Consider the following 24233-nt stretch of genomic DNA (forward strand, 5'->3'; position numbering starts at 1 on the left):
CACAGGGCCCAGCACACTGCCTTGGGGAACTCCAGCCTGAACGGGAAGGGGAGATGAGAGAAATCCATTCAGGGCCACACGTTGACTACGACCAGAGAGGAAGTCCGCAAGCCATGCATGGAGATTTCCATGGATACCATAGGAGGAGAGTTTGGTGAGCAGAGCTGGGTGCCAGACCGTATCAAAGGCACGTGATATGTCAAGGGAGACAGCTCTGATTTCCTGTTTGGCATTGAGGACCTCCATCCATTGTTGAGACAGCAGAAGCAGCATGTCCAGAGTAGAGTGACCTGGTCTGAAACCAAATTGATGATCAGAGATCAAGCCATTGGAGAAGAGGAAAGATTTCATATCCGAAGCAATGATGGATTCCATGACTTTGCTGATAATTGGGAGCAGGCTGATTGGTCTGTAGTTGCAAGGATCTGTTTTTGCACCTTTTTTGTGTAAAGCGGTAATGTTTGCTGATTTCCAGAATGCTGGCAGATGACCTTGAGCAAAGGATAGGGTGAAAAGAACAGAGAGAGGGTGAGATAGAGCGGCAGAGCAGGATTTTAGGACCCGTGGGCTGATGCCATCTGGTCCAGTTGCAGAATCAGAGTCGAGGTTTGACAAAAACTCCTCCACCTTGTCAGGAGAGAAGGTCACAGAGTCCAGGAGCAGTTTGGTTCGACTGGGAAAGGTGGGAACAGAGAGAGATGGGTTTGGGACTAAGGATTTTGAGGCAAACACAGAGTTGAGGCATTCGGCTTTGTCACGTGCGATGTCAACTGTGTGGCCATTTGAGGTAAGGGAGGGGATGGAGGGGGAACAAACACCAGAAACGGATTTGACCAGACGCCACCAGGATTTGGAGGAAGGAGACAGGTTTGAGAGTTCATTCTTGAGTGAGGAGAGATAGTGCTTCCTGGCACTCCTGAGGGTAGACACACACTTGTTCCGAGCTTGGTGGAAGGAACTGAGATTTCCTTCAGTTGGATTAGCCTTCCAAGAGGCAAAGGCAAGTTGTTTCAGGGCAACTGCCTCACCACAAGATTCAGTGTACCATGGACGGGAGGAAGGGTAAGACAACTGAAGGCGAGATGGGATAAATCTGTGCATGAGAGAGATCAGTTTGCTTTGGAAGAATTCCCAGGAAGAATTGATGTCAGAGGCAGTGGAGATGGGAGACCAATCCAGACGATTGATGGCTGCTTGAACACCGTCCCAGTCGGCCTGAGTGAAATGCCAGACTCGTCGACGCTGAGGAGGCTCTCTGAGAATGGCCAGAGAGATGTCCACTTTGTCAGAAGAACCGATTGGAGCAGAAGAAGAGCAGCAGACATTAGCAGGGAAGTTAGTCATAACCAAGTCTAGAAGAGAAGATACTCCATTGGCTGAGATCCGGGTCGGGAAATTGACAGATTGTGTCAATCCCAGTGAGTCACAGAAGTCCTTTGCTGAGGTGCCATGACTGGTGAGAGAGGAACCCACACCCAACCAGGTGGCATGATGACAATTGAAGTCACCACATATGAGGAAGAGAGAGTTGGGATGAGTGGATAGAAGTTGGTCCATGTTGTCAGACAGTGAAATGTAGATGGAGTCATCACTGTTTGGGGGACGGTACAGAACACATATGAACAAAAGGTGGGAGCGGAGAGGAAGCCGTAGCCAGAGGTACTCCTGGGGGTGAGGAGGAGAGAGGGCAGTGCAAGGAGAGTGAGGAAGAGAGTTTTTGATAAAGATAGCCACCCCACCACCAGGCCGAGGCTCAGGTCTATCATACCGGAGGAGGGAGTAACCAGGAAGAGATATTAAGGAATCAGAGACATCTTGAAGGAGGAAAGTCTCTGTTAAGCAGATCAAGTCTGGATTGTCAGAAGCAACCTGTATGGAGAGATCAGTCAGGTTTGAGCGAAGGCCCCGGATGTTTGAGGTCCATACCGTTAATGAAGAGAGAGGGGGAGCATCGGGTACAGGACAGGGGAGGGGAGGAGTAGGGTAAGATGAAGGATGAGAGGGGGAGGTCGGGAGAGCAGTTGTTAGTGTGTCAGCGATTGCAGAAGAGTTCCAAGAAAGGGAAGGATGAGGAGGATGAAAGGTTTGAAGGTGAAGGGATGAGGCACAGAGAGGGGTTGTTTGAGGGGGGGACAGAGGAAAGAAGAAGGTTGGGGGGGGGGGTGGAGGTATGAGATAGAAGGGAGACGAAGTGGGGAGGAGGCAGCTTTGAGGAGGAGGGGGGAGGAGGGAGAATTGGAGAGGAATGGTATGGGGGGAGATTTGAATGGGAGGGGTTGGGGGGGAGTTTTGAAGGGGAGGAGTGAGGGGGGAGTTTAGGAGGGGAAGGGCAAGGGGGGAGTTCAGGAGTGGAAGGGCAAGGGGGGAGTTCAGGAGTGGAGGGGTAGGGGGGGAGTTTAAGAGTGGCGGGGCAAGGGGGGAGTTTAGGAGTGTAGGTGCAAGGGGAGGGATTTGGATGGGAGGGGCAAGAGGGGAGTTTAGAAAGTGGATGATTAATGAAAGACGAACATTGAAAACAAATTGGGTTTGTTGTGATTTTCAAGTTCGCAATCTGGTTCAGAATGATGGAGGAGGGATGGAATGAATGTGAATTTAGACCATGTAGTGAGGGAGACGTATAAGATATTGAATTTCTTTTTTTTGAGGTGGAATGAGTTGGAGAGGAAATTGAGAAAAGCCTTTTAAATAGGAAGAAAAACAGCGTGTTGTAAAATACCACTGAGTAAAACACTGAAGGGGAAAGGTTATACATATTTAAATAATATTTAAACCGAACCGTGAACAATCTTATGTGCACAAAAATACCAACGGGGGGAGAGCCGAGAGGGACAACCACGAGTCACGTGAAGGGCAAACGGTGGATGGCAAGGAGTTAATGGGGGCGGGGCGAACAGCACACCTGGACAGAAAATACAGGATGAGTCAACAGTACACGTGGAGAAAGGAAAATAAATGTCTTTGGTTTTTTTTTTGTTTGTTTGGTTTTTGGGGGTGGGGGGGGGGGAGGTGGGGATTTAGAACGTTAGACAGAGTATTATGTTCGGGGTAGAAGGGAAAAAAACTAAGAGCCAAGCAAAACACGATTAAGATAACAAACACCGACGGGGGTACAACTACAAGGCCGCACACGAGGAGCAGAACACGATTAAATAATTACAAGTTACAGGAAATTCAAACCAAAAGTAACTATAATCAAAACAATAACGCATGGACGATAAAATAACGAGTTGAAATTTGACAATCTATCTGGGGAAATGGGGGAGAAACACGTCGTCGAAGAACGAACGAACGAACGAATAAGAATGAATAAACGAATGAGAACAGAGAAGGAAATGTTTTTTTTGGGGATTTTTTTTGAGTTGTGATTTACACAAGGAAGAGGGCTATGGGGTGAAAAGATTGGGAAAACAGAGAATGAAAGTTATTGGATCACAAAAACACGGACCGCTGAGAGAAAAACAAAGCCTCAAGGTTGTACAGTGTTCACTGTACAACTACAAGGCCTCAAAACACGACCCGAATTAACACGATTTTCAATACAGGTATGAAAGATTTGCACCGAAAATCTTCGTCGGGAGACAATATATACACCATAAAATAAATAGTTATAACGAAAATACAAATGGGAACAATTACTTAACTTCGATTTCGATGGATAGCATGGAGAGCTGAGAATAAACGAACCCTCGCTAGCAAGACCGGAAACGGAAGTGTGAGGGGGAATTAACTGCTATGAGGGGGAATTAACCTTTATTCCAAAACCACAACAATATTTACACTTGAACACTGTGGAACATAAATTGCCTTATTGGAATCCTTCCGTTTAACAGTACTTGGGCAAAATATGCCATTTTATGTCATCTCAACCAATCAAATTTCCCGCTCATGAACTTGTTTCTCAAGGCAGCGTTTGGTAAGGTGTTCTATGACCTCTCTAGTTGTTGTACAGTACATCTCATTACCTAGCTCATTAAAGACCATCTAGAGTACATCAGCAGTTATATTTTGCCACAAGTTTATCAAAACCTTTCCTGTATTTCCTTTAACCCTTCTTTTAAAAAGCTTGAGTGTTTTTGTTCGTGTGTGCCAGGATAAAATGTGTGACAGAGTAGCTCTTACCTTTCTTCCCTTTCATACTTTCATTTTCAACTTCGGAGAGAGTCGCCCGACACAACACAGATCAATAAATATTTTTGAGGAAAAGGTTGTTCACATGACAAAATAATGTGTGAAAAGCAATTTCAACATTCCAACTCAATGCATCTTTCAGGAAATGGTTGTGTGTTTTGTTTTTGTGAAAGTACATTAAATGTTCAGAACATGGCAATGTCAATCTGTAAAACCAAAGCAAAATGTCTCTTTCACATCTGGCTTTCTATGAAATTTTCACCGCAATTGAACACGTTGCCCTATCGATCTCCTGCAAGGTATCCATCGAAGCGCAAGGCCTTGAAGGAATGATCGCAGGCACACCAGACGAGGGTGAAGAAGACCTTGAAACGATGGCGAGCATGTCGCCTATCCTCTTCGACTTGCAGCTGCGCCCAATCACCTTCTTCAATGGCTACGCTGATCTTGTAACGAAGATGTGGTCCGCGACAGGAGAACCAACTAGTGCTGTCAAGGGCAGCATCCTCTTAATCGACCATTCACAGGTAAAGAAGCTGTTGCCTCCAAACTTATGCATTTCCATTGGCTTCGACAATGTGAGATTTTCTGCTCGTATCACTCATTGTGTCGTCAATAACACAGAAAAAGTTAGTTTTTGTTTTGTTTTGTTCACTGATGTGTTTGTTTGCATCTTCCAGCTAATATGGTTGCAGTTTGGCATGCCATATGATGTGAACCTGTTGGGTGCCCTTTCCATCGACATCTCGGGCAGCATGGACGTCAGTCTTTGGGATCGCCAGTCCAAAACCATCGTTTGCAACAAGTATGCTACAAACGTGTCTTTCCTCACTGCCACAATTATTCCTAACTTCTCATGGGGTCGGCCAGGGAAAGTTTGGACCAAGTCTTTTCCGAATCACCTGGTCCAGACTGATGGTCGACCAAGTATGTTAGAATAGCAATTTGGTGAGTGCCGGTGATAACCCGAAGGACACCGTGGATATTTTCGGGCATGAAAATCAACACCCCACCGCACCCCCCTTCGCACGCCTCCTCCCCCCAAGCCCTCTCCCTCCCACAGATCTCCCGACGTCCCTGCTCTCAAATGTTGTACTTGTGTGCTTTCCCCTCTCTCCCCATCTTGTCTTCTGCTCCCCTTATTATATGTTTTATGTGTCGGGTTTTTTTTTGTGATTTATGTTAGCTCTTTCACGAGCCTCGATCTTGTATAAAAAAAAAAACCTAATGTTAGAACACAAGACTCCCAGTTTAACATCTAATGTGATGCAACGCCCTGCACTAATCCGACGGTTTATAGTCGAATCAGAAATCAAACCCAGAGGAGAAAGCTCAAAAAGTAAGTGCAATACTTCCACATGATCCAATCGACCAAGACCGTTGCAAGATCTTAACTTCCGCTTGAAATCAAGAGAAACCTGAATGTGTAAGTTCATTCATTCATTTGCACTACATCGCTGCTGGTTTACATCATTTCTAGAGGCAAAGCTTTATACAAGGCCAACGACCCTATTATAGAGGAAGCAATGCATCAGCAGTGCCTCCATCATCTATTCAGGAACTGTCCATGCAGTGCCCCTGTATATTACGGTCAGTCACGGTGCTAGCATACAATGACCTACTCTTCTAGAAGACAGTGGGATCTTTAATGCCCTTCCGAGAATGGTGGCAGATCCAACCCCGGCTGAACGTCTCACAAGATGGATTGCATACTCATTAAGGCAAACGCTCTGCCTGTGAAGCACCAGTATGACAAGTGTATAATTTGCTTTTGACATAAACCCAGATTAGACGACTCAAAGACAAGTGCGTTACCTCTGAGCTATCCTGCCAGCTCCAATGCGTAGTTGAATCATGCCATATCAAATCCCAGACAGGCATATAGATCACGTATATGAAATTAAACTATTGGCTGATCCCACAAGGCATTAAAGTGAAAAAAAAACTGCACAACTCTGCATACAAATTTTAGACGAGCAGGTGTGGCCAGATTCAAATGATCAATTGGGTTTCTACTCGTACATGTATTGTTCGCTTAGTGTTGTATCCTTAAGAATAATATAGGAAATTGGAAGCAAAATCGTTTCGCTCTAACATTTGCCCAATGGTTGCTCTTTAAATAAATAAATACATAAAAATGTGTATATACAGACTTGGCATTTAATATGGAATATTTTTTTTGTGGGGGTGAACTTACTTTTCAAGATGACTTAGAACCAAAAGTTCATTGGAATTATGTTGAAATTATTCTAGATTTTGTTAATGTGACCTTTAAAAGAAACAAAAACCACATTTGACATTTTGAAGCAAATAAATGGATCCTTGAAAGTGATGTAAACTGACATCGAACTCAATTCATGGACAGTACTGTGTTAAACTTCTGTGCGTTTTCCAGAAGTATATCTTTATTTTGCACATTAGGCAAATTTTTTTTAACAAAAACAAAAGTTAAATTACGACTGGGATTACGGACAGTAAAATTACAGTTCAGTACTTCGTGTAACCCCCACGAGCATTCAGGAGAGCACGTACACGTTGAGGCATGCTGTTCACGAGATTTGCCAAGGTTTGGACAGGAATCGCTTGCCATGCAGTTACAATGGCCTGCTGCAATTCACGCACAGAGGCAGGCTGCTGGTCCAAGTTGTCGATTTGACGCGTTAATTCTGCCCACAAGTTCTCTATCGGATTCATATCCGGGGACATGGCAGGCCACTCCATATGCTCTACACCACGGTCAGCAAGAAAGTGTTGGATCATGCGAGCATGATGAGGCCGTGCATTGTCATCTTGGAAGACAAAGTTTCCTCGAAAGGCTGCACGAACAAATGGAAGCAATGTTTCTTCCAGAATGGCCCTGTGCTTGAACTGGTTCAGGTTTCCATTCAGAACAACCAGGTCAGTTTTGCCCCCTGCATGAAAAGCAGCCCAAACGGTCACCCCACCACCTCCAGCTTGGACTCTTGGCACTATACAATCTTCGTTGTAGGCTTCATGCACTTGTCTGCGCACTCGGACGCGGCCATCTTGACGATAGACCAGAAATCTAGACTCGTCACTGAAGATCACGTGATTCCAGTGTCCTGGCTGCCATTGACGGTGCTCTCTGGCCCACTGTAATCGGCGCTGGCGGTGTTGTCTGGTCAGACGTGGCTTTCTCAGGGGACGCCTGGCACAATAGCCTGCTTGAACCAGTCGTTGGTCGAATAGCCTAGTGGATACAGGTACATTTGTCAGTTGCTGCCACTCAGCCCTGAGCCAATTAGCTGACTTGGTATGGCCATTGCAGGCTAACCGGTGCAGCTGGTGATCATCCCTCCTTGTGGTTCTGCGGGGAAGTCCTGGCCTCGATATTGGAGTAGGGACACCCCTCTGAGCATTTCGTTTCAGGATCTTTGACACCTGACCTTGAGTAATGCCATACTGCCAAGCAATAGCATGCTGTTTCATGCCGGAATTTCATAAAGGCACCACTAAATGACAAACAGCATTGTCGAGTTGACGGACCATCTCCAGGGGAAGCGGCAATAACTTTTGTAGACGTGCAGCCGTTGTTTTCCACTAATACAGAACGCAACAACCCTTATATACCTGATTGTGAAGCCAATCGTCAAATGTACCTGTCCGTACATTTTGTCACGCCACCTGTGATATAATCCTGTTGTTGACTTCTTGCTGCGACAGACAATCAGTGACATGGTTCTTTTAACAAAGAAATCACCGAAGCGTAAAAGAAACTCACCAGATTGATATTCTGAGTTCAGAAAGGAAACCCAAGTCAAGAAAAAAAAAATTCCATTTTAAATGCCAAGTCTGTATATATTGTTACGGACCGCGGATAAGGATGTTGGTTTGCCGAGCGGATGGCACCACGGCCGAACAGTTACCCCGACTAACCCGATTCCCGAACGTTGGCCAGATCGCGCCACAGATATTCAATATGGAAAAGACAAAAGCGACACGGATGTGAAGGAGAAGAAGACAGAAGTAGGGAATACGAATATAATTTATTTACTATTTACAACCAAAAGTAACCAAGGAAGAAGGAAAGATAAGAAAATAATTTACAGAAGATATTAGAGACACAGTGCAACGCTAGCTTACCTACAGTCTTAATTAACCCAGGGACAGAACAAACAAGGACAGACTCACGCGGGGAATGATGATAGGACTGGCAGGAGGTGGATGGCTGGAGGGAGAGGAAGGTCCACGGATACTGCAGCACGATCGGCGCGTTTGGCAGCCGCCGTTCCTTCGCGACCCCGCTCAAAACTGCCGTCAAGGCCCCAAGCTGCTGTGTCTGAAGCTGCTGTGGCTGCTGCTGAAGCCACCGCTGTTGCTGCTGTTGAAGCTGCCGCTGTTGCTGCTGTGGCTGCTGCTGCTGCGTGGACGTCGCGTGCTTTCTCCAGGACTCGTCTGACTCGTCTGGTCCAACCACCCTTTCGCTTCTTGCACGCGCGCTTTTATAGCGCCTCAGGCGATCAAGCCGCCGGCCTTTTGGTCACGCCCATCGGTCAGCTCGCCTCGGCCCTGATTGGTCGGCACGGCCCTTTGGGCTCCGCCCTTGATGACGATGGGTGGGCACGCCCTTCTTCCCCGCCCCGAGCACATGTTCAATGGTGGTTTTGGGGCGAAATCAGCAACCCACAGCTGTAGCAAACCTGGCAAACTGCCCAGTGCAGTTGGCAATGGAGGCTTGGAGGGGATGTAGCTGGCAATTGAGGCTTGCCAATGGAAGGTTTTGGGAGTGGGAATGGGGAATGAAGGGAATCTATCTTATTTCACTTGGTGCAATGGAGTGTCATCTTAATGGAAGACAAGGCCTTACCCTAATACACATAATAAAGATATAACTATCAACAAGGGGGGAAATCTATGATTGGCTAACGTGTATGCTTTATGGAATTAACTACGGGAACGCCCTTTGACCTTTATACAACACTGGAGTGAGGAGGGCCATATTTTACAACAATTTACTATACAATAAAAAAACACAATAATAAAAACACAATCCTCATATCCACAACAATATATATATATATATATATATATATATATATATATATATATATATATATATATATATATATATATATATATATATATATATATATATATATATGTATATATATATATGTATATATATATATTGTTGCGGTTTTAGACCCAAACACTTGTGTAAATAATTACTTGTATATATCCCATTATTAAAAGGTTAAAGGTTGCACCCCTAGTTAGTCCACAAGCAACACGTAGGCCACCATAGGAACTTAGTTATTTCATTATTATGTGTTTCAGATAAGGCCGTGTTTCCAATAGTTGAATCTGCGTTGCATCAATTAAATAAGAGTAGGTCCCCAATCCAATTCCGGCCATTTTGCCAACCTCTCTCTCCCAGTGACGCCATTATGCGCCTCTGCCAGCAGCAGCTGCCTTAGCGCTCACTCAAGCGCCGCCATTAACCATGCGGTCAGGCCCGAGGAAAAAGGGGGCGGAACGCCGAGAACAAGGTGTGGCCTGTCAACCAGCCGTCAAAGGCGTGGTCGGTAAGCCCTCACCAGCCAACCAGGGCTGAGGGAATATCACCGACGGGCGTGGCTTTATGAAGCGCGGAGTGATCTTGGCTCACGTAATATAAGCGCGAACGAAAAGCCCTTTCACAGGACTGGTTGGAGAGCGCGCATTGTAACGAACTTGTGCGAGAGCGGCGCTATTAAAGACTGATACGGAGCGCACATTTGGAAGAGGACTTTGAGAGGGAGAGCGTTTGGCGCGAACGTAGTTATTATGTACGAAGCATCCCAGTCCCCCCGCTATATGTAAGGTACGCTCGCGTTGAACGATACGTGGAGCTGCCTGCCAGGTTTCGCATGCTGGACTGGAGTGGACCGGAGCCTGGACCCCATCACCTGGACCATCTACCTGGACCTTCCACCCTACCAGCTACAATCCCCGTGTGAGTGCGTATGTTTGTCTGGGGTCATAAGTGAAGACTGTTGCTAAGACTGCCCTGTGTCCTGCTTCTTCTTTTTCCTTTCTTCTACATTCTTTCCTTTCCTCTTCTTTTTGGTTTGTAATAAATTCACCTGTTCTTTCTGGTTTCGTCTTAATCCCTTCGCTTTCGTCTTTTCTCAATTGAGTACCTGTGGCACGATTAGGAACCGCTATAATCGGGTTTAGTCATTGTTAACAGCCCGAGTCGCGGCTCGCTTCGTTCGGCGTATCCACTAACGCTGCGGCTCGGGTGGGAGTTATCTCCTTGCTTTACGGCCGGTGGTAGTACTTAGGTAATTGGACTAAGACTCGACCAACAATCCTACTTACCACCGACCGGAAGGAATGTTATAACTTCCCAGGACTCGGGACGGCCAGCTAAAAAGACAGGGGGATTAACCCCCCCTTGATAAGGGGAGCGCCGACCCCCGAGATCCGTAACAACTGGTGTCAGGAGTGGGATTTGGGGCCCGAACCAAATTTTCTTATCTGTGAAAAATTTGGTCAAAATTTCAAGCGGCCGAAATTTTTATTAAAAGAGCCAAATTAAATCGTGCCATGGATAATCAAGGCGATCGGATGCCGGTGGGGGAAATAGAAGAGGAGCTAGAGGCAATCCAGGACCCCAGGGAAGAAGTGGGAGAGATGGAGGAGGAAAGCAATGAAGGTGCGGTAGTGGGGGTTGCAGGCGCACAAAATGGCAGCGCCTCGCACATGGCGACGAGGTCCGCGCCCACGGTGCAAGTGGGAGGGATGGACATGCAGGACCTCATGGCGCAGCTACAGGCGGTCATACAAATGGAGATGGCAAAGAATAGTAGGCAGATGGAAAATAAAATGGATGCTCAAAGTAATAAACTGGGGGAGCAATTGGGATGTCAAATAGGGGGGTTAGAAGTCATATTTGGGGGATTAGACAGCAAATTTGATGGATTAGACAGCAAATTTGAGGGATTAGACAGCAAATTGGGAGGATTAGAAAACAAATTATGGGGTCAATTGGAGGACGTGGATGACCAAATGAAAGAAATTAACGAGGGGCTAGCGAGGGGGCAAGCCAGGTATGAAACAAAGGAATTTGAGAGGGAGATTGACCGCAGGGCAGGCGAGGAGGTCGCATTTGTACGTGACGAGGTAACGCGGTTAGAGGAGCGTGGGTTGAGCGAGCCTGAGCAAGGCATAGTTACGTGGACGGGTATAGAAATCGCCACCCGGGGTATAGAGAAGCCGTCGACCACCGAATTAAAAGATTTTATTTTATTGTCGCCAGCGGTCGTCGAGCTGAATAAAGAAAATAAAAGCGAAGCAATAGTGGAAATTGGGGTGGAAGAGACGGCGGACTTAGAAAAGCATTCGTTGAAAGAAGAAATGGAATATGCCCAAAGTCCGTGTTCACATCGTGATGTCGTGCTGCATAACCAAATGGAAAGTTTGCAGGTGGTGGAGGAGCGAAGAAGAGGAAGCGCCAAGGTGAGTAGGGCTGTATATGGCGCGAAAAGATTAGGCGCAAAAGGATTTTTCGCGCGCTTGGGATCCAGACGGCACCCGGGCGTTCGTGGAAGGTCCTTGGTGCACTGAGAGAGAATGGTGCGCGTGTGCAAATGGCGCCGGGGCGCGAGTGTATTACAGAGAGTGAGAATGAATGCACAACAGAGTGTGAAAGCGAGGGAGAATGCACAATGGAGTGTATGTGTGGGAGTGAGTGTGACACGGAGTGTGAGCTGGTTGTGGAGCGTGTGCGGGAGAGCACACCAGAGCGCGTTATTGGGTGGCAACAGAGTGCACACCCGTGAGTGGTACGAAGTACGTACCAGGAGAGTGTGCGCAAGAAGGTGCGCGAGAGAGGTGTGTAATGGAGTGTGCGAGCAGCGAGTGGTGTGCACCTGAGTGTTGAGTGGACGAGTGTGCACGAGAGTGCAGTAGTCGAGTGCACGGAGTGTATGGGAGTTGTGAGTGAAGAAAGGAACGCGTGGTCTGAGCATGCAAGTCGAGCATCGACGCTGACCGGGGCAGCGGTTAGGCCGACGTATAGCAGACGTGAGCTCTCGGGGCGTGGTGCTCTTTGTGTGCTGTGGGGATCGTTGCCACGGTGCTTCTGCAAGGAGCGCCGTGCACGATTCGGGCCGGGCCCCACCCTGCACGGTCGGTGCTGCGTTTTTCCAGGCAAGGCGACCGGCCCGGTTCGAGGGGAGGTAGGAGGGTTCGGAGCGGCACCCCCTTGTGGTGGCGGCGCTACGGCCGGGGAAGGCTGGGCAACCGCGCATGGGAGCGAAAGGCCCTGCGTAGGGATAGTGCCTGGAGTCTTGGCCCGACAAAACCTCCTCCCCTGAATCCTAGTGCCGGACGGACCCAACCTGCAGGAGACAGACCACCGTATGCATCGCTCGGCTTTGTGAAGCCGAGCAGTAAAAATGCATTGACGCACCGAGAGGCTCATAGAGTAGTGAACGAATAGTGGTAGTGATGGTGAATGGTATGCGGTGTAGAGGGATGGTAGATCTACCATCCCTCACATCGTATCTTTTTTGGGCAAAGGAGCTATAGGTTTAGGGGGATTGGCAGTACCAAACTAGCCCGGGAGGGTTAGGATAAATGATAGGATCTAGAAAGATGACCATAGGTGACTTGAGAATTAAGTAGCGACATTGTACAAGTAGTGGGGACGTAGAGTAGAGTAGTTGGATGATAACGACGCGGGATGTGCATAGTATAAGGGATGACGGGGAGCACTAGTAGTAGAAGGGAGTAGTTAGTTTAAATGATGCTGTGTGTATGAGAATCTCTGTGGTGAGGGTGATGAAATGAGGCATTGCGTATGGAAGTTCTTTGTGGTGAGCGTGATGAAATGAGGAATTGTGAGGCAATGCTCGTGAAAGATGTGTGTGTGTGTAAAAGTGGATGAATGGTGAGAGCACAAGAGTGTGCAAGAGAGCTTGGTGATATGGAATAGATGGTCTGGAATAAATAGAGTGTGGAATGAATGGTGTGGAGTAGATGGAGTATGGATTGAGTGGAGTGGAGTGTATGGTGCGAAGGAGTGGATGGGGGAAGGATGGACCCCTTCACGAATACCCAGGGAGGGTAGTTTAAAAGTAGGTAGAGGGAGTAGGTAAATTTGGTTGGATATTGACATCTGTGGTGCAGGTCGTGGAAAGAAGTGTTTGATTAGGTGCATGAGTAAAGTGAAATGGCTGGGCGTGTGGCCTGTTGGTGTGAATGGTTAAATGGGCACTCTGCCACTGGTAGTCTGTTGGCCAGATGAGGCCGCAGGTAGGCTCTGGGAGCCAGGTAGTAGAGTTCAGTGGGGCCGGTGGATCTCGAGAGAGGACCCGGGTAGCCCGATGCCAGAGGGGGCATTAGTGGGGTAAGGGAGCCAGAGGGCCTTCCCCAGGTTAGGGTGAGGAGCTAGGTAAGCTCGGGTGGCAACTGCAGTGGCGGAGGTGTGCAGGTGAGCGGACCTGCTGGTGAGCCACGTGACCCAGCCCAAAATTGTGCGAGGGCACAGGGAGAAAAATCGGGGGAGTGAGACCCCAAATTGCAAATTGGAGAGCGCCACAGTATGGTCAATGGGAATTGGTTTTTAGAACCGCATAGTGTAAAGTGGCCAATGTAGAATGTAGTGGCCAATGTAGTGGTAGAGTAAAGAGAGTTAATGTCATTTAGAAGTTAGATAGGAGAAAATCTCTTCGCACCATCCGCATCCACTCACCTGGGTGATAAGACTCCACACCAGATTTTTGCAGGCATTTGGAATGAAAGACGCATCTTGACGTGGGTGAGACATTGTTTGATATTCCATCTCTTCCTCCTTAGGAGGGATTGATGACGAATTTGGCATTAGGGGAGATATGGGGGACAAGACATTAGCGATGAATTTGTAAATTGTGTAAATACGGGGTAGGGGCAAGGGTAGAGTAGGTGACATGGGGGGTGACGAACGCTAGGGACAAGCTTTCTTCGCTCGCTCTCCCACGCCCTTCATATCGCATTACCTTGTTTTGATGTGTACCCTTGCGCCCCTGCCCGCTAATCTGCTTGTCTTCCTTCCCCGCTCATGGACCATTGTTCTTTTGTGCCCGAGGGGAGTGTGCAGGTGCCGTGAGTTGTGCGCCCGCACCCTTGCTGCCCCCTGCCTGCACTGATGCACCAAATGGACCACACGTTCTGTGGCCTGGCACCTCTGCTGGGACCGACCATTGTTGCCAGCGGTATCTGGCTTGCGGACCACTGTGTTCTAAGTGGCACCTATGCCCAGCAGTGGACCATCTGAGTTGGCCCTGCTGGCCACAAATAAAGATGCAGACGCGGTGTGTGCCCTTCTTATAAAAAAAACAACAACATCAAGCAAGAAGACACCCAGAAACATCGGCCCAGCAGAGAAGACATCAGACATCATTTATTATTTTGGAAATGTGATGACTGTGCATTTTCGTGCTTTTGGTGCATTTTTCATGATGGTGCTTATTGGTGCATTTCTTTATTATTGGTGCATTCATTTCATTGGGTACATATGGTATGGTGTATCGGTGCAGTGCATGGCAATGGCATTTTTCCTCTTTTCAAACATCTTTTCTTTTCCCACAAAAGACAGGTCCTGGGTGACAGTGTAAATAATTAGTGTATTGTAAATAATGCTCCCCACCGGCGAAATGTTTAGTTTGAAGACCATTCCGTAATTCGGTTAATTGTGGGCGTGAGTCGGTTAGGTAGGATGCAACACAGCAGGAGGGACATATCTAGTGTTAAAACTGTCGCACTCAGGGTGAGGTTAAAAGTAGTGGGTAACCACACCTAAGTGTCACATTAATTTAAAAGATAGTTCCTTTTGTTTCGGCTCGGTACAAGCCTGGAAAAATGGAGGGTGCAGTGTTACGGTTTTAGAACCCACACTTGTGTAAATAATTACTTGTAAATATCCCATTATTAAAAGGTTAAAGGTTGCACCCATAGTTAGTCCACAAGCAACACGTAGGCCACCATAGGAACTTAGTTATTTCATTATTATGTGTTTTAGATAAGGCCGTGTTTCCAATAGTTGAATCTGCGTTGCATCAATTAAATAAGAGTAGGTCCCCAATCCAATTCCGGCCATTTTGCCAACCACTCCCTCCCAGCGACGCTATTACGCGCCTCTGCCAGCAGCAGCCGCCTTAGCGCTCACTCATTAGCCGCCATTAACCATGCGGTCAGGCCCGAGGAAAAAGGGGGCGGAACGCCGATAACAAGGTGTGGCCTGTCAACCAGCCGTCAAAGGTGTGGCCGGTAAGCCCTCACCAGCCAACCAGGGCTGAGGGAATATCACCGACGGGCGTGGCTTTATGAAGCGTGGAGTGATCTTGGCTCGCGTGATATAAGCGCGAACGAAAAGCCCTTTCACAGGACTGGTGGGAGAGCGCGCATTGTAACGGACTTGTTGGAGGCGCGCGCATTAATAGAGGACTTATGCGGTGTTGGAGGCGCGCACATTGCAAAGGACTCGTGCGAGAGCGGCGCTATTAAAGACTGCTACGGAGCGCACATTTGGAAGAGGACTTTGAGAGGGTGCGTTTGGTGCGAACATACAGTTATTACTAGACTACGGATTTTTATGTTAAGAAAATAGGCCTTTTATGTTTTGAAAAGCGGGAATTTTTTTTTTTTATGTGAAAAAATCCCGAAATATTTTTTTCCCCCGTTTTATTCATTTTCTATTATTACCAAGTTTTTCAGAAATCAGTCAAAAAAAGAACAAAAAATGGTAAGCTTTTTCCTGCACAACATTAAGCACTCTGGGCTAGTAAACAGGTAAAAAATGACGTTCAGGTACCTTTATTGCAACCGCATTGTTTGATAAGTAGAGGACTAGAAGAAATTGACAAGACCCTTTTAGGAACGGTTAAAGTAGGTGTTTGAAATCATTATCTTGGTAATGTTCTCCTTGGTGAGGCAGTGTCGGCGGTCAGTGAGGACGATTCTGTAGACGGAGAAGGACCTTTCCACGTCGACGCTGACGATGGGGCAGTACCTCAAGAGGGGAATGTCAGCAAGCTTGACTCCAGCCGGCACACCAACCTCAGATCCGTGCTGATCTCCATCCAGGATCAAAGCCACTGTCCTCAGCACACCAATGTCGGGATTGCGCTGCAGCACCGCCTTGAACTAGGTGAGCAGAATCTCCTTACGGCAGCCTCGGATTTTTTCGAGCTCCTCCTTGGCCTGATCAAGGAGCTGGAAGGCCTTGGCCAGCTCCATGCCGGCCTCCTCCAGCTGCTTAAGGATCTTCGGGATGAACGACACATGGGCATTTAAGAAGACCAAACTGAGCTTGATGTTCGCCTTTCCGAACAGGTCCTTGGCACTCCGGATTGCTATCGCGTCATCATCATTCAGCTGGTCCACAATGTCCTTGACGGCCTCGAAGTGCTCGGCGTAAAACACCGCGGCATCGATCCACATCCCCCACCGAGTCAGAATGGGCTCCGGGGGAGAGAAAGATTGGGCTGCTGCTCCTTCCAAAGGACAACATGCGACGGGGCTTTGACGAACACCTTCTTCGTCATGGCAATCAGGTCGTTGACGTCCTTGAACATTTCTCGGACTGTCTCGCAGACACGGTGGAGCGCCTGGGCAATGCAAGTCACATGCAGCAAGCCCGGGAAGAGTTCCTTCAGGGCATGGCCGGCCTTGATCATATAGGCCGCGGCATCGCTGACGAGGACCTTGAGGCACTCCGGCTTGAAATCAGGCCAAAGATAGCGCAGCGTGTCATTGACTGCGCGCACGATCTCCCCGGAGTTGGTCTTTTCCAGAAACATGCACTGGACGAGGTGGGGACGAAAGTACCCCTCCTTGGACAAGCGTCCCGCGATGATGTTGGCCACATATCGACCTGCCGAATCGGTCGTCTCGTCGACGGACAGCCAGATGGGCTGCTGTCCGAGGTCGGCACGGATCCCCGCCAAGGCCTCGTCGTCGCACTTGTCGAGGTAGTGCTTTCGAATCCAGCTTTCATTGGGGATCTGGAGAGTGATGTGCTTCTCCAGGAACGACCGGAGGGCAGGGTTTTCCAATTTCGACCATGGGATGCCAGCGGCCAGCATGGCCTGGCACAGCTCCTGAGCCACGACGTCGCACTTGTGCCTCTTTCCGCCACCAAAGTCCTCCATGGTGGCTTGCGTGACCGTCCTCTTCTTCTTCAAGGCCAAGTTGCTCTTGTGGCGGTCTCCTCGGACATGTTGGGCCAGCTCAGACTTCTGCTTCGCCCGGAAAGTCTTTTCACAAGCTCGACAGAAAGCCGTGTCACTCGACACGTACTTGAAGGTGGCCCCATCGCCGCCAGCGTTGAATTCCTTCAGCCACTTGTCACGAAGAGCAGCACGCATCTTGATAGGAGACTTGTTCACACTTTGTGTACACTCTCTCACTGTAGTACACTGCCTCACTGCTGTACACACTGGGGACGCAACGCACGCAAGTGGACGCAACGCACGCAAGTGGACGCAACGTTTTGTTTTTGAGATCGATCGCAGTTAAAAATTTCGATCGCAGTTAAAAATTTCGAAAAATTCCCTAATTTTTTTTAGCGTTGCCAGACATTTTCGACCAAAAAGGGCATTTTATTTGATTTTTCCCGAAAAAGGGCGAAATATTTTTTTTCTCCGAAAATAGCAAAATAATTTTTTTGCACACAAAAAAGCCGTTTTATGTGAAAAAATATTTTTTCTTTTTTCACATAAAAATCCGATGTGCAGTTATTACATACGAAGCATCCCAGTCCCCCCGCTATATGGAAGGTCCACTCGCGTTGAATGATACGCGGAGCTGCCTGCCGGGTTTCGCGCGCTGGACTGGAGTGGACCGGAGCCTGGACCCCATCGCCTGGACCATCTACCTGGACCTTCCAGCCTACCAGCTACAATCCCCGTGTGAGTGTGTATGTTTGTCTGCGGTCATAAGTTAAGACTGTTGCTAAGACTGCCCTGTGTCCTGCTTCTTCTTCTTCCTTTCTTGTACATTCTTTCCTTTCCTCTTCTTTTTGGTTTGTAATAAATTCACCTGTTCTTTCTGGTTTCGTCTTAATCCCTTCACTTTCGTCTTTTCTCAATTGAGTACCTGTGGCACAATTAGGAACCGCTATAATCGGGTTTAGTCATTGTTAACGGCCCGAGTCACGGCTCGCTTCGCTCGGCGTATCCACTAACGCTGCGGCTCGGGTAGGAGTTATCTCCTTGCATTACGGCCGGTGGTAGTACTTAGGTAATTGGACTAAGACTCGACCAACAACCCTACCTACCACCGACCGGAATGAACCTTATAACTTCCCAGGACTCGGGACGGCCAGCTAAAAAGACAAGGGGATTAACCCCCCCCCCCCCCCCTTGATAAGGGGAGCGCCGACCCTCGAGATCCGTAACAATATATATCAATATATCCGACGGTTTATAGTCGAATCGTTTATAATCGAGTCGAGTTTATATATATATATATATATATATATATATATATATATATATATATATATATATATATATATATATATATATATATATATATATATATATATATATATGTATATATATATATATATATTGTTACAGACACGACTTTGATGTTAAGGTGGGCCGAGCGGAATGGCCGTCGTGTCCGCACAAATTCACAAATTACCCGATTGTACTCGAACGTCGACAAAGCCGCGCTACGCTGGCTCAATAGGAAAGAGAAGACACCCGGCTGGGTTATAATGACACAATACGACACCAGGGGTTCAGTTCTCAAGACCTCCGGAGGAGGTTATATTAAGGCGGAAGGTTAGATTACAACTACAAGAGGTACATCATAGGAAGACAGGCACTTAGACACAACCTTATATTATTCCCGACAGACCACAGAGAAACAGGACAAAAACTGACTCACACGGGGATTGATGGCTAGGAAAGCGGGTATTCGTGATGGCCAGCACAAGGTGCACCTTGTGCTCAGGGACAGGATGGCGCGGCCCAAAAGATGCAGGAGGTCTCTCAGCGCTCGAGGTGGCGTCTTGTCGTCTCAAGCTGGGGGCGCATCTGACGTCACGTCCGGCAAGCGGCTGCGTATATCCGGCGGGGAGTGACACGCCCTCGGCTCGTTAGCTCCGCCTCGTGGAATCGGCACGTTGCTTCTCATTGGGTGCGTGCGGGGGGGGTTACTGGCTCCGCCCCCGACGAGGAGCTGACAGCCAGCCCCTTCGGGGTAACCCCGTGGAGCGCATGGTCTGGAGCTAATCGAGCCGGTGTGAGGACGCATCCTCCCCCGCTCCGCCGCCATCCCCTCTGTTGTTGTTGTAATTGTTGTTGTAGTTGTTGTTATTGTTGTTGTTTGGGGAAGAAGATGGGAGGAGGTATGGGAAGGTCCTAAACTCACTACTGGTGCCATATAATCACATTCTGGTGCAACGAAGAGTCATAATTAATGGAAACGAGGCCTTAACTGACATAGATTAAGAATAACTAGGAAGATGTCCGAAAGTTGTCTACGTGTGGTGCGGTGGACCTGGGCACGACATTTAATGGGGGAATAAGGGGAAGGTCGGCTCTACTGATTGTTATTTACATGCAATGGGACTAGGGAATGGGGGACTGGGGAAAGTTGGGGAGTATTGGAGAAAATAGGGGAATATTTACAAGCGGATATGGAGGCCAAATTCCATATTCGCAACATTGCACCCTTCTCTACCCTCGGGGCGTCCCGACCCGATAAATTTTTACCTACTTTAGTGTGGCACGCAATGTAGTTCCCTCTACTATTAACTCTACCCTGAGTGCGACAGTTTTACAGATATTCACAAATGAGTAAATATGTCCCCCTGCGACGTTGCACCCTTCTCCTCACAGAAACACACCCACAGGATAACCGAATCCGGAAAGAATTCTCAAACTAAACATACAGCCGGTAGGGAGCATTATTTACAAGACTACGCTGCTATTTACACTACGATCCAGGACCTGTTTTTGGAGGAACACATGCAGATGTTATGCATAGAGAGAGCGCGCTTGCCAACATCGATACACCAACCCACGAGTGCTCTGTGGCCGACGGCCTTTAATAACGTGCAGAGCACCCTTTCCGAGCATCAACAGCACCACCCCACCACCAATCGGTGCAGTCACCATTGTTCAATGATTAAAAATAAATGCGACAACCCCTAACCCTGCAGGTGTCTCTTGCTCTTCTTGTGGTGCACTTGGTGTCAACTAAAAGTGGTTCACCTGTATGGCATAGGTGCCACGTTGACCCATAGGTCCATCCACGGGTGGTGCTTGGCCGCAAAAGAACTACGGTCCATTGTGGGTGGCCACCAACATTGCGGTCCATATGGTGTATCGATCCAGGCAGCAAGCAGCGAAAGTGCAGGCCCACAACTGCGTAGCCAGCACCTCTCTCTCCTCTCTCTCTACCCCAAAGCCAGATCCTCGGAGGTGGGAGACAAAAGAAGAAACAAGTGAGTAAGGTGGTAAGGGCGCAAAAGTGCACGCAATATAAGGTAATGCACACTGGGGGCACATGGGAACCAGGTGAGACAGGTACGTTCCTATCGTACGCCCCCCCCCCCCCCCACCAGGTAACCTACATGGCCCCTCCCTTACCCCTTACTGTATCCATAAAACACAACACTACCCATAAACATCTACTTTACAAATCAACAAACATCCCTACTGTCTTCCCCGTTCCTCCCATAAACCAAATTCGTCTTCTCTCCCTCCTAACCAATCAAATTTGCCATTTTCAACTCTCGTCAAAATTTGCCATCTCCAACTCAACATCATAATTTGCCATTACCAATTCATCATCAGTCCCTCCTAGGGAGGGAGAGATGGAATCACCCCAATGTCTCATCCACGTCGTGATGCGTCTCACAAATCCACACAGCGATTCATCTCCTGCAACAAAACAAAGAAAACACAGGTGTGGAGTCATCATCATCACCACAGGTAAGTGGCTGCGTATGGTGCGACAGGTTCATCAATCCTAACTATCTCCTAAATGACTTTAACAACTTTACACTACCCGGGGTCTTTCTCCGGCCAAACCATTGGCCCTCTTACACTATGGGTTCTAAAAACCAATTCCCATTGGCCAAACTGTGGTGCTCTTCAATTTGGGGTCTCACTCCCCCGATTCATCTCCCGGTGCCCTCGTACAATTTCTGGGCTGTGGCGTGTACCTCTCCCAGTGGGTCTACCCACCTGCACACCTCCACCACTGCAGTTGCCTCCGAGCTTACCTGCTCCTTACCCTAACCTAACTACCTGGGGAAGGCCCTTTGGCTCTCTCCCCACTCGGTGCCCTCTCTGGCACTGGGCTGCCCGATCCACACCCGGGATCCTCAGGCACCCACTCACAACTACCGGCTCCCAGAGCCCACCTGCGGCCTCACCTGGCCGACATCCTCACAGTGGTGGAGTGCTCAACCAACTACACACACTAACAGGCTACACGCCCAGCCATTTCCACAACACTAATGCACCCATTCACAACACCATTCTGCAACCGCACCACAAATGCCAATATCCAACCACAATTTACCTGCACCCTCTACCTAACACTTACACTACCCGCCCCGGGTGCTCGTGAAAGGGGTCCACTCTTCCCCCATCCACACCTTCGCACCATGCACACCACTCCGTACCACTCACTCCAACTCTCTCCACACACCTGTATCTGCACACCTGTGCTCTCACACCTGGTGCCACCGGCACCCTTCTCTCCCCAAGCGCATTCGCGCTGATCCACACACTCACTACTCATACACTGCTCCACACACCTGTCCAGTTGCACACCTGTGCAATCACACCTGTTCAATTCTCACAAACACGGCATCATCTCAGCTAACTACTCCCTTCTGAAACTTGCGCTTCCCAGTCGTCCCTTTAACTATTGCGCTCCCTCGTCATTATAATCCACACTAATCTACCTGCGTCCCCACTACAGGTATCAGTCACTAACTAACCTTAACGTTACCTAAGGTCATCTTCTCTAGATCCCTACACACAATATCCTAACCCACCCGGGCTAGTTTTCACTGCCATACACCCCATAAGCTATTGCGCATTTGCCCCCCCCATATGGGAAAGGTGGCAGGGATGCCACCCTCTCCCACCGGGCCTATCGCTCCTCAATCCCCCAGTCCTCTGGCACTAATAAGCCCCCCTTATTCAGAGGTACTGGGTCCCGCCTCGGCATCTAAAGCCGAGGCGATCCACGGGGGCGCCTGCTCGCCGGTGTAAGGTCTTATCCGGTCGGCGTGGACGATCCGAGGGAGGGCTCGTGGCCCCATTTTGATCTTAAAGACCACGTCACAGATTTGCGACAGGACGACTCCTGGGCCTTGCCAGGGGGAGGTGAGTTTTGGGCACCTTCCCTTCCGCCTCCGGGGATTAAAGAACCAAATCTTCATCCCCGGAGCGTATTGACTCCCCTGGCTCCGGTCGTCGTACCTGCGCTTCATCTTTTCCCCCGCCAGATGGAGTTGGCGGCGGGCGAAGGCATGGACTAGCTCCATGCCTTCCTCTAGGTGACGTGCGTACCCCTCCCTCGGCGGGTTAACCACTGTGTCTGGCACGGGACCGCATAGCAAGTCGGCGGGAGCCCGTAACTCCCGCCCATACATAAGCAACGCTGGACTGCATGCGGTGGCCCCGTGCTGGCTGGTTCGGTAGGCCATGAGCAAGTAAGGGAGATGTTCGTCCCAGTCATCCTGACGGGTGGTGGTGAACAGTGCCAGTTGTTGGATTAGAGTTCGATTGAATCTTTCCACCATCCCGTCAGATTGAGGTCTTAAAGGCGTTGTTCTGGTTTTCCGAATTGACAGGAGACTGCACACATCTTTTAGCAATTTGCTCTCAAAATTTCGTCCCTGGTCGGTGTGCAACTCCTGTGGAATCCCATGCCGGCACACAAATCCTTCCACGAAGGCCTGCGCTACCACCCCTGCTTCTTGGTTGGGGAGGGCGTAGGCCTCCGGCCACTTGGTGAAATAGTCCATTACAACGAGGATATACTTATTACCTTGGCGGGTGCGGGGCAGCGGTCCTAGAATATCCATAGCCACCCGCTCAAGGGGGGCCCCCACCTGATGTAATTGAAGGGGGGCCCTCATCCTCCGTGCTGGTCCCTTTTTGGCAGAACAGGCGTCGCATCTCCGACACCAGTCCTGTATGTCGCGCCCCATATTCACCCAATAGAACCTCCGGCGGACCCGAGATATTGTCTTTGTCCTGCCCAAATGGCCGCCGGAGCGGGTACCATGCACCTGTTGCAATATGACGTTCTTGAATTTGTCAGGGACTATCACCAGCCAGGAAGTTCGATCAGAGGGCACCTCCACCCACTTGCGATACAAGATGTTGCCTTTCAATTCCAGGGTCTGCCACTGAGCCCAATATGCCTTTGTCTGCGCCCCGAGGGGGGTGACCTCTTCCCCCTTTGGTCTTTGCCCCAATTTGACCCATTGGAACACCGGCCCCAGAACAGGATCCTCCTGCTGGGCCGTGCTCCAAGCCAACTCTCCAAATTCCTCGTCCGCGGTTAGTGGCAAAATTGGCCCTCTCACCCGGGTTGCCCGGACGACGAGAATCGGGGCGGAATCGCCCAATTGCTCCCTCTCCTCGTGTCTCGCACAAAATTTACAGTTTTCCCCCAGACAAGGACGCCGAGAGAGTGCGTCCGCATTACCATGGGCCTTCCCGGCCCTATGGGCCACATCAAAATCGTACTGCTGCAACTTTTCCAACCACCTTGCAATTTGGCCCTCCGGTTCCTTGAACCGAAGGAGCCATTGCAAGGAGGAATGGTCAGTTCTAACCAAAAATTTCCGCCCGTACAAGTACGGGTGGAAATGGTTCATGGCAGCCAGCATAGCCAATAACTCTTTGCGAGTGACGCAATAATTTCTCTCGGGCCTACTTAAGGCCCGACTATAATAACCAATCACTCTCTCCACGCCCTCCTGTGTCTGAGACAAAACTGCGCCCAATCCTTCCTGGCTCGCATCCGTGTCCAGGGTAAATGTCCCGTCACTGGTGGGGTAAGCTAGAAGGGGTGCGGATGTTAGACACCCCTTCAATTTTTGGAAGGCCTCGTGGCACTCCCGTGTC

The 24233-nt window shown here is 49.0% G+C and overlaps 1 protein-coding gene across 2 annotated transcripts in view; it reads left to right on the plus strand.

Annotated features, from left to right (window-relative positions):
* Nucleotides 1–24233, plus strand: part of LOC137415686 (microsomal triglyceride transfer protein-like) — a 295927-nt gene that overhangs the window by 256081 nt on the left and 15613 nt on the right. For both annotated transcript variants that reach the window (XM_078783199.1, XM_078783200.1), the window contains 2 exons: nucleotides 4428–4655; nucleotides 4809–4933. In XM_078783199.1, coding sequence (XP_078639325.1) covers nucleotides 4428–4655; nucleotides 4809–4933 — 353 coding nt within the window. The remainder of the gene's footprint in view (nucleotides 1–4427; nucleotides 4656–4808; nucleotides 4934–24233) is intronic.

The sequence above is a fragment of the Myxine glutinosa genome, chromosome 8 (genome assembly GCF_964187855.1).
Source record: "Myxine glutinosa chromosome 8, kmMyxGlut1.1, whole genome shotgun sequence".
Lineage (NCBI taxonomy): Eukaryota > Metazoa > Chordata > Myxini > Myxiniformes > Myxinidae > Myxine > Myxine glutinosa.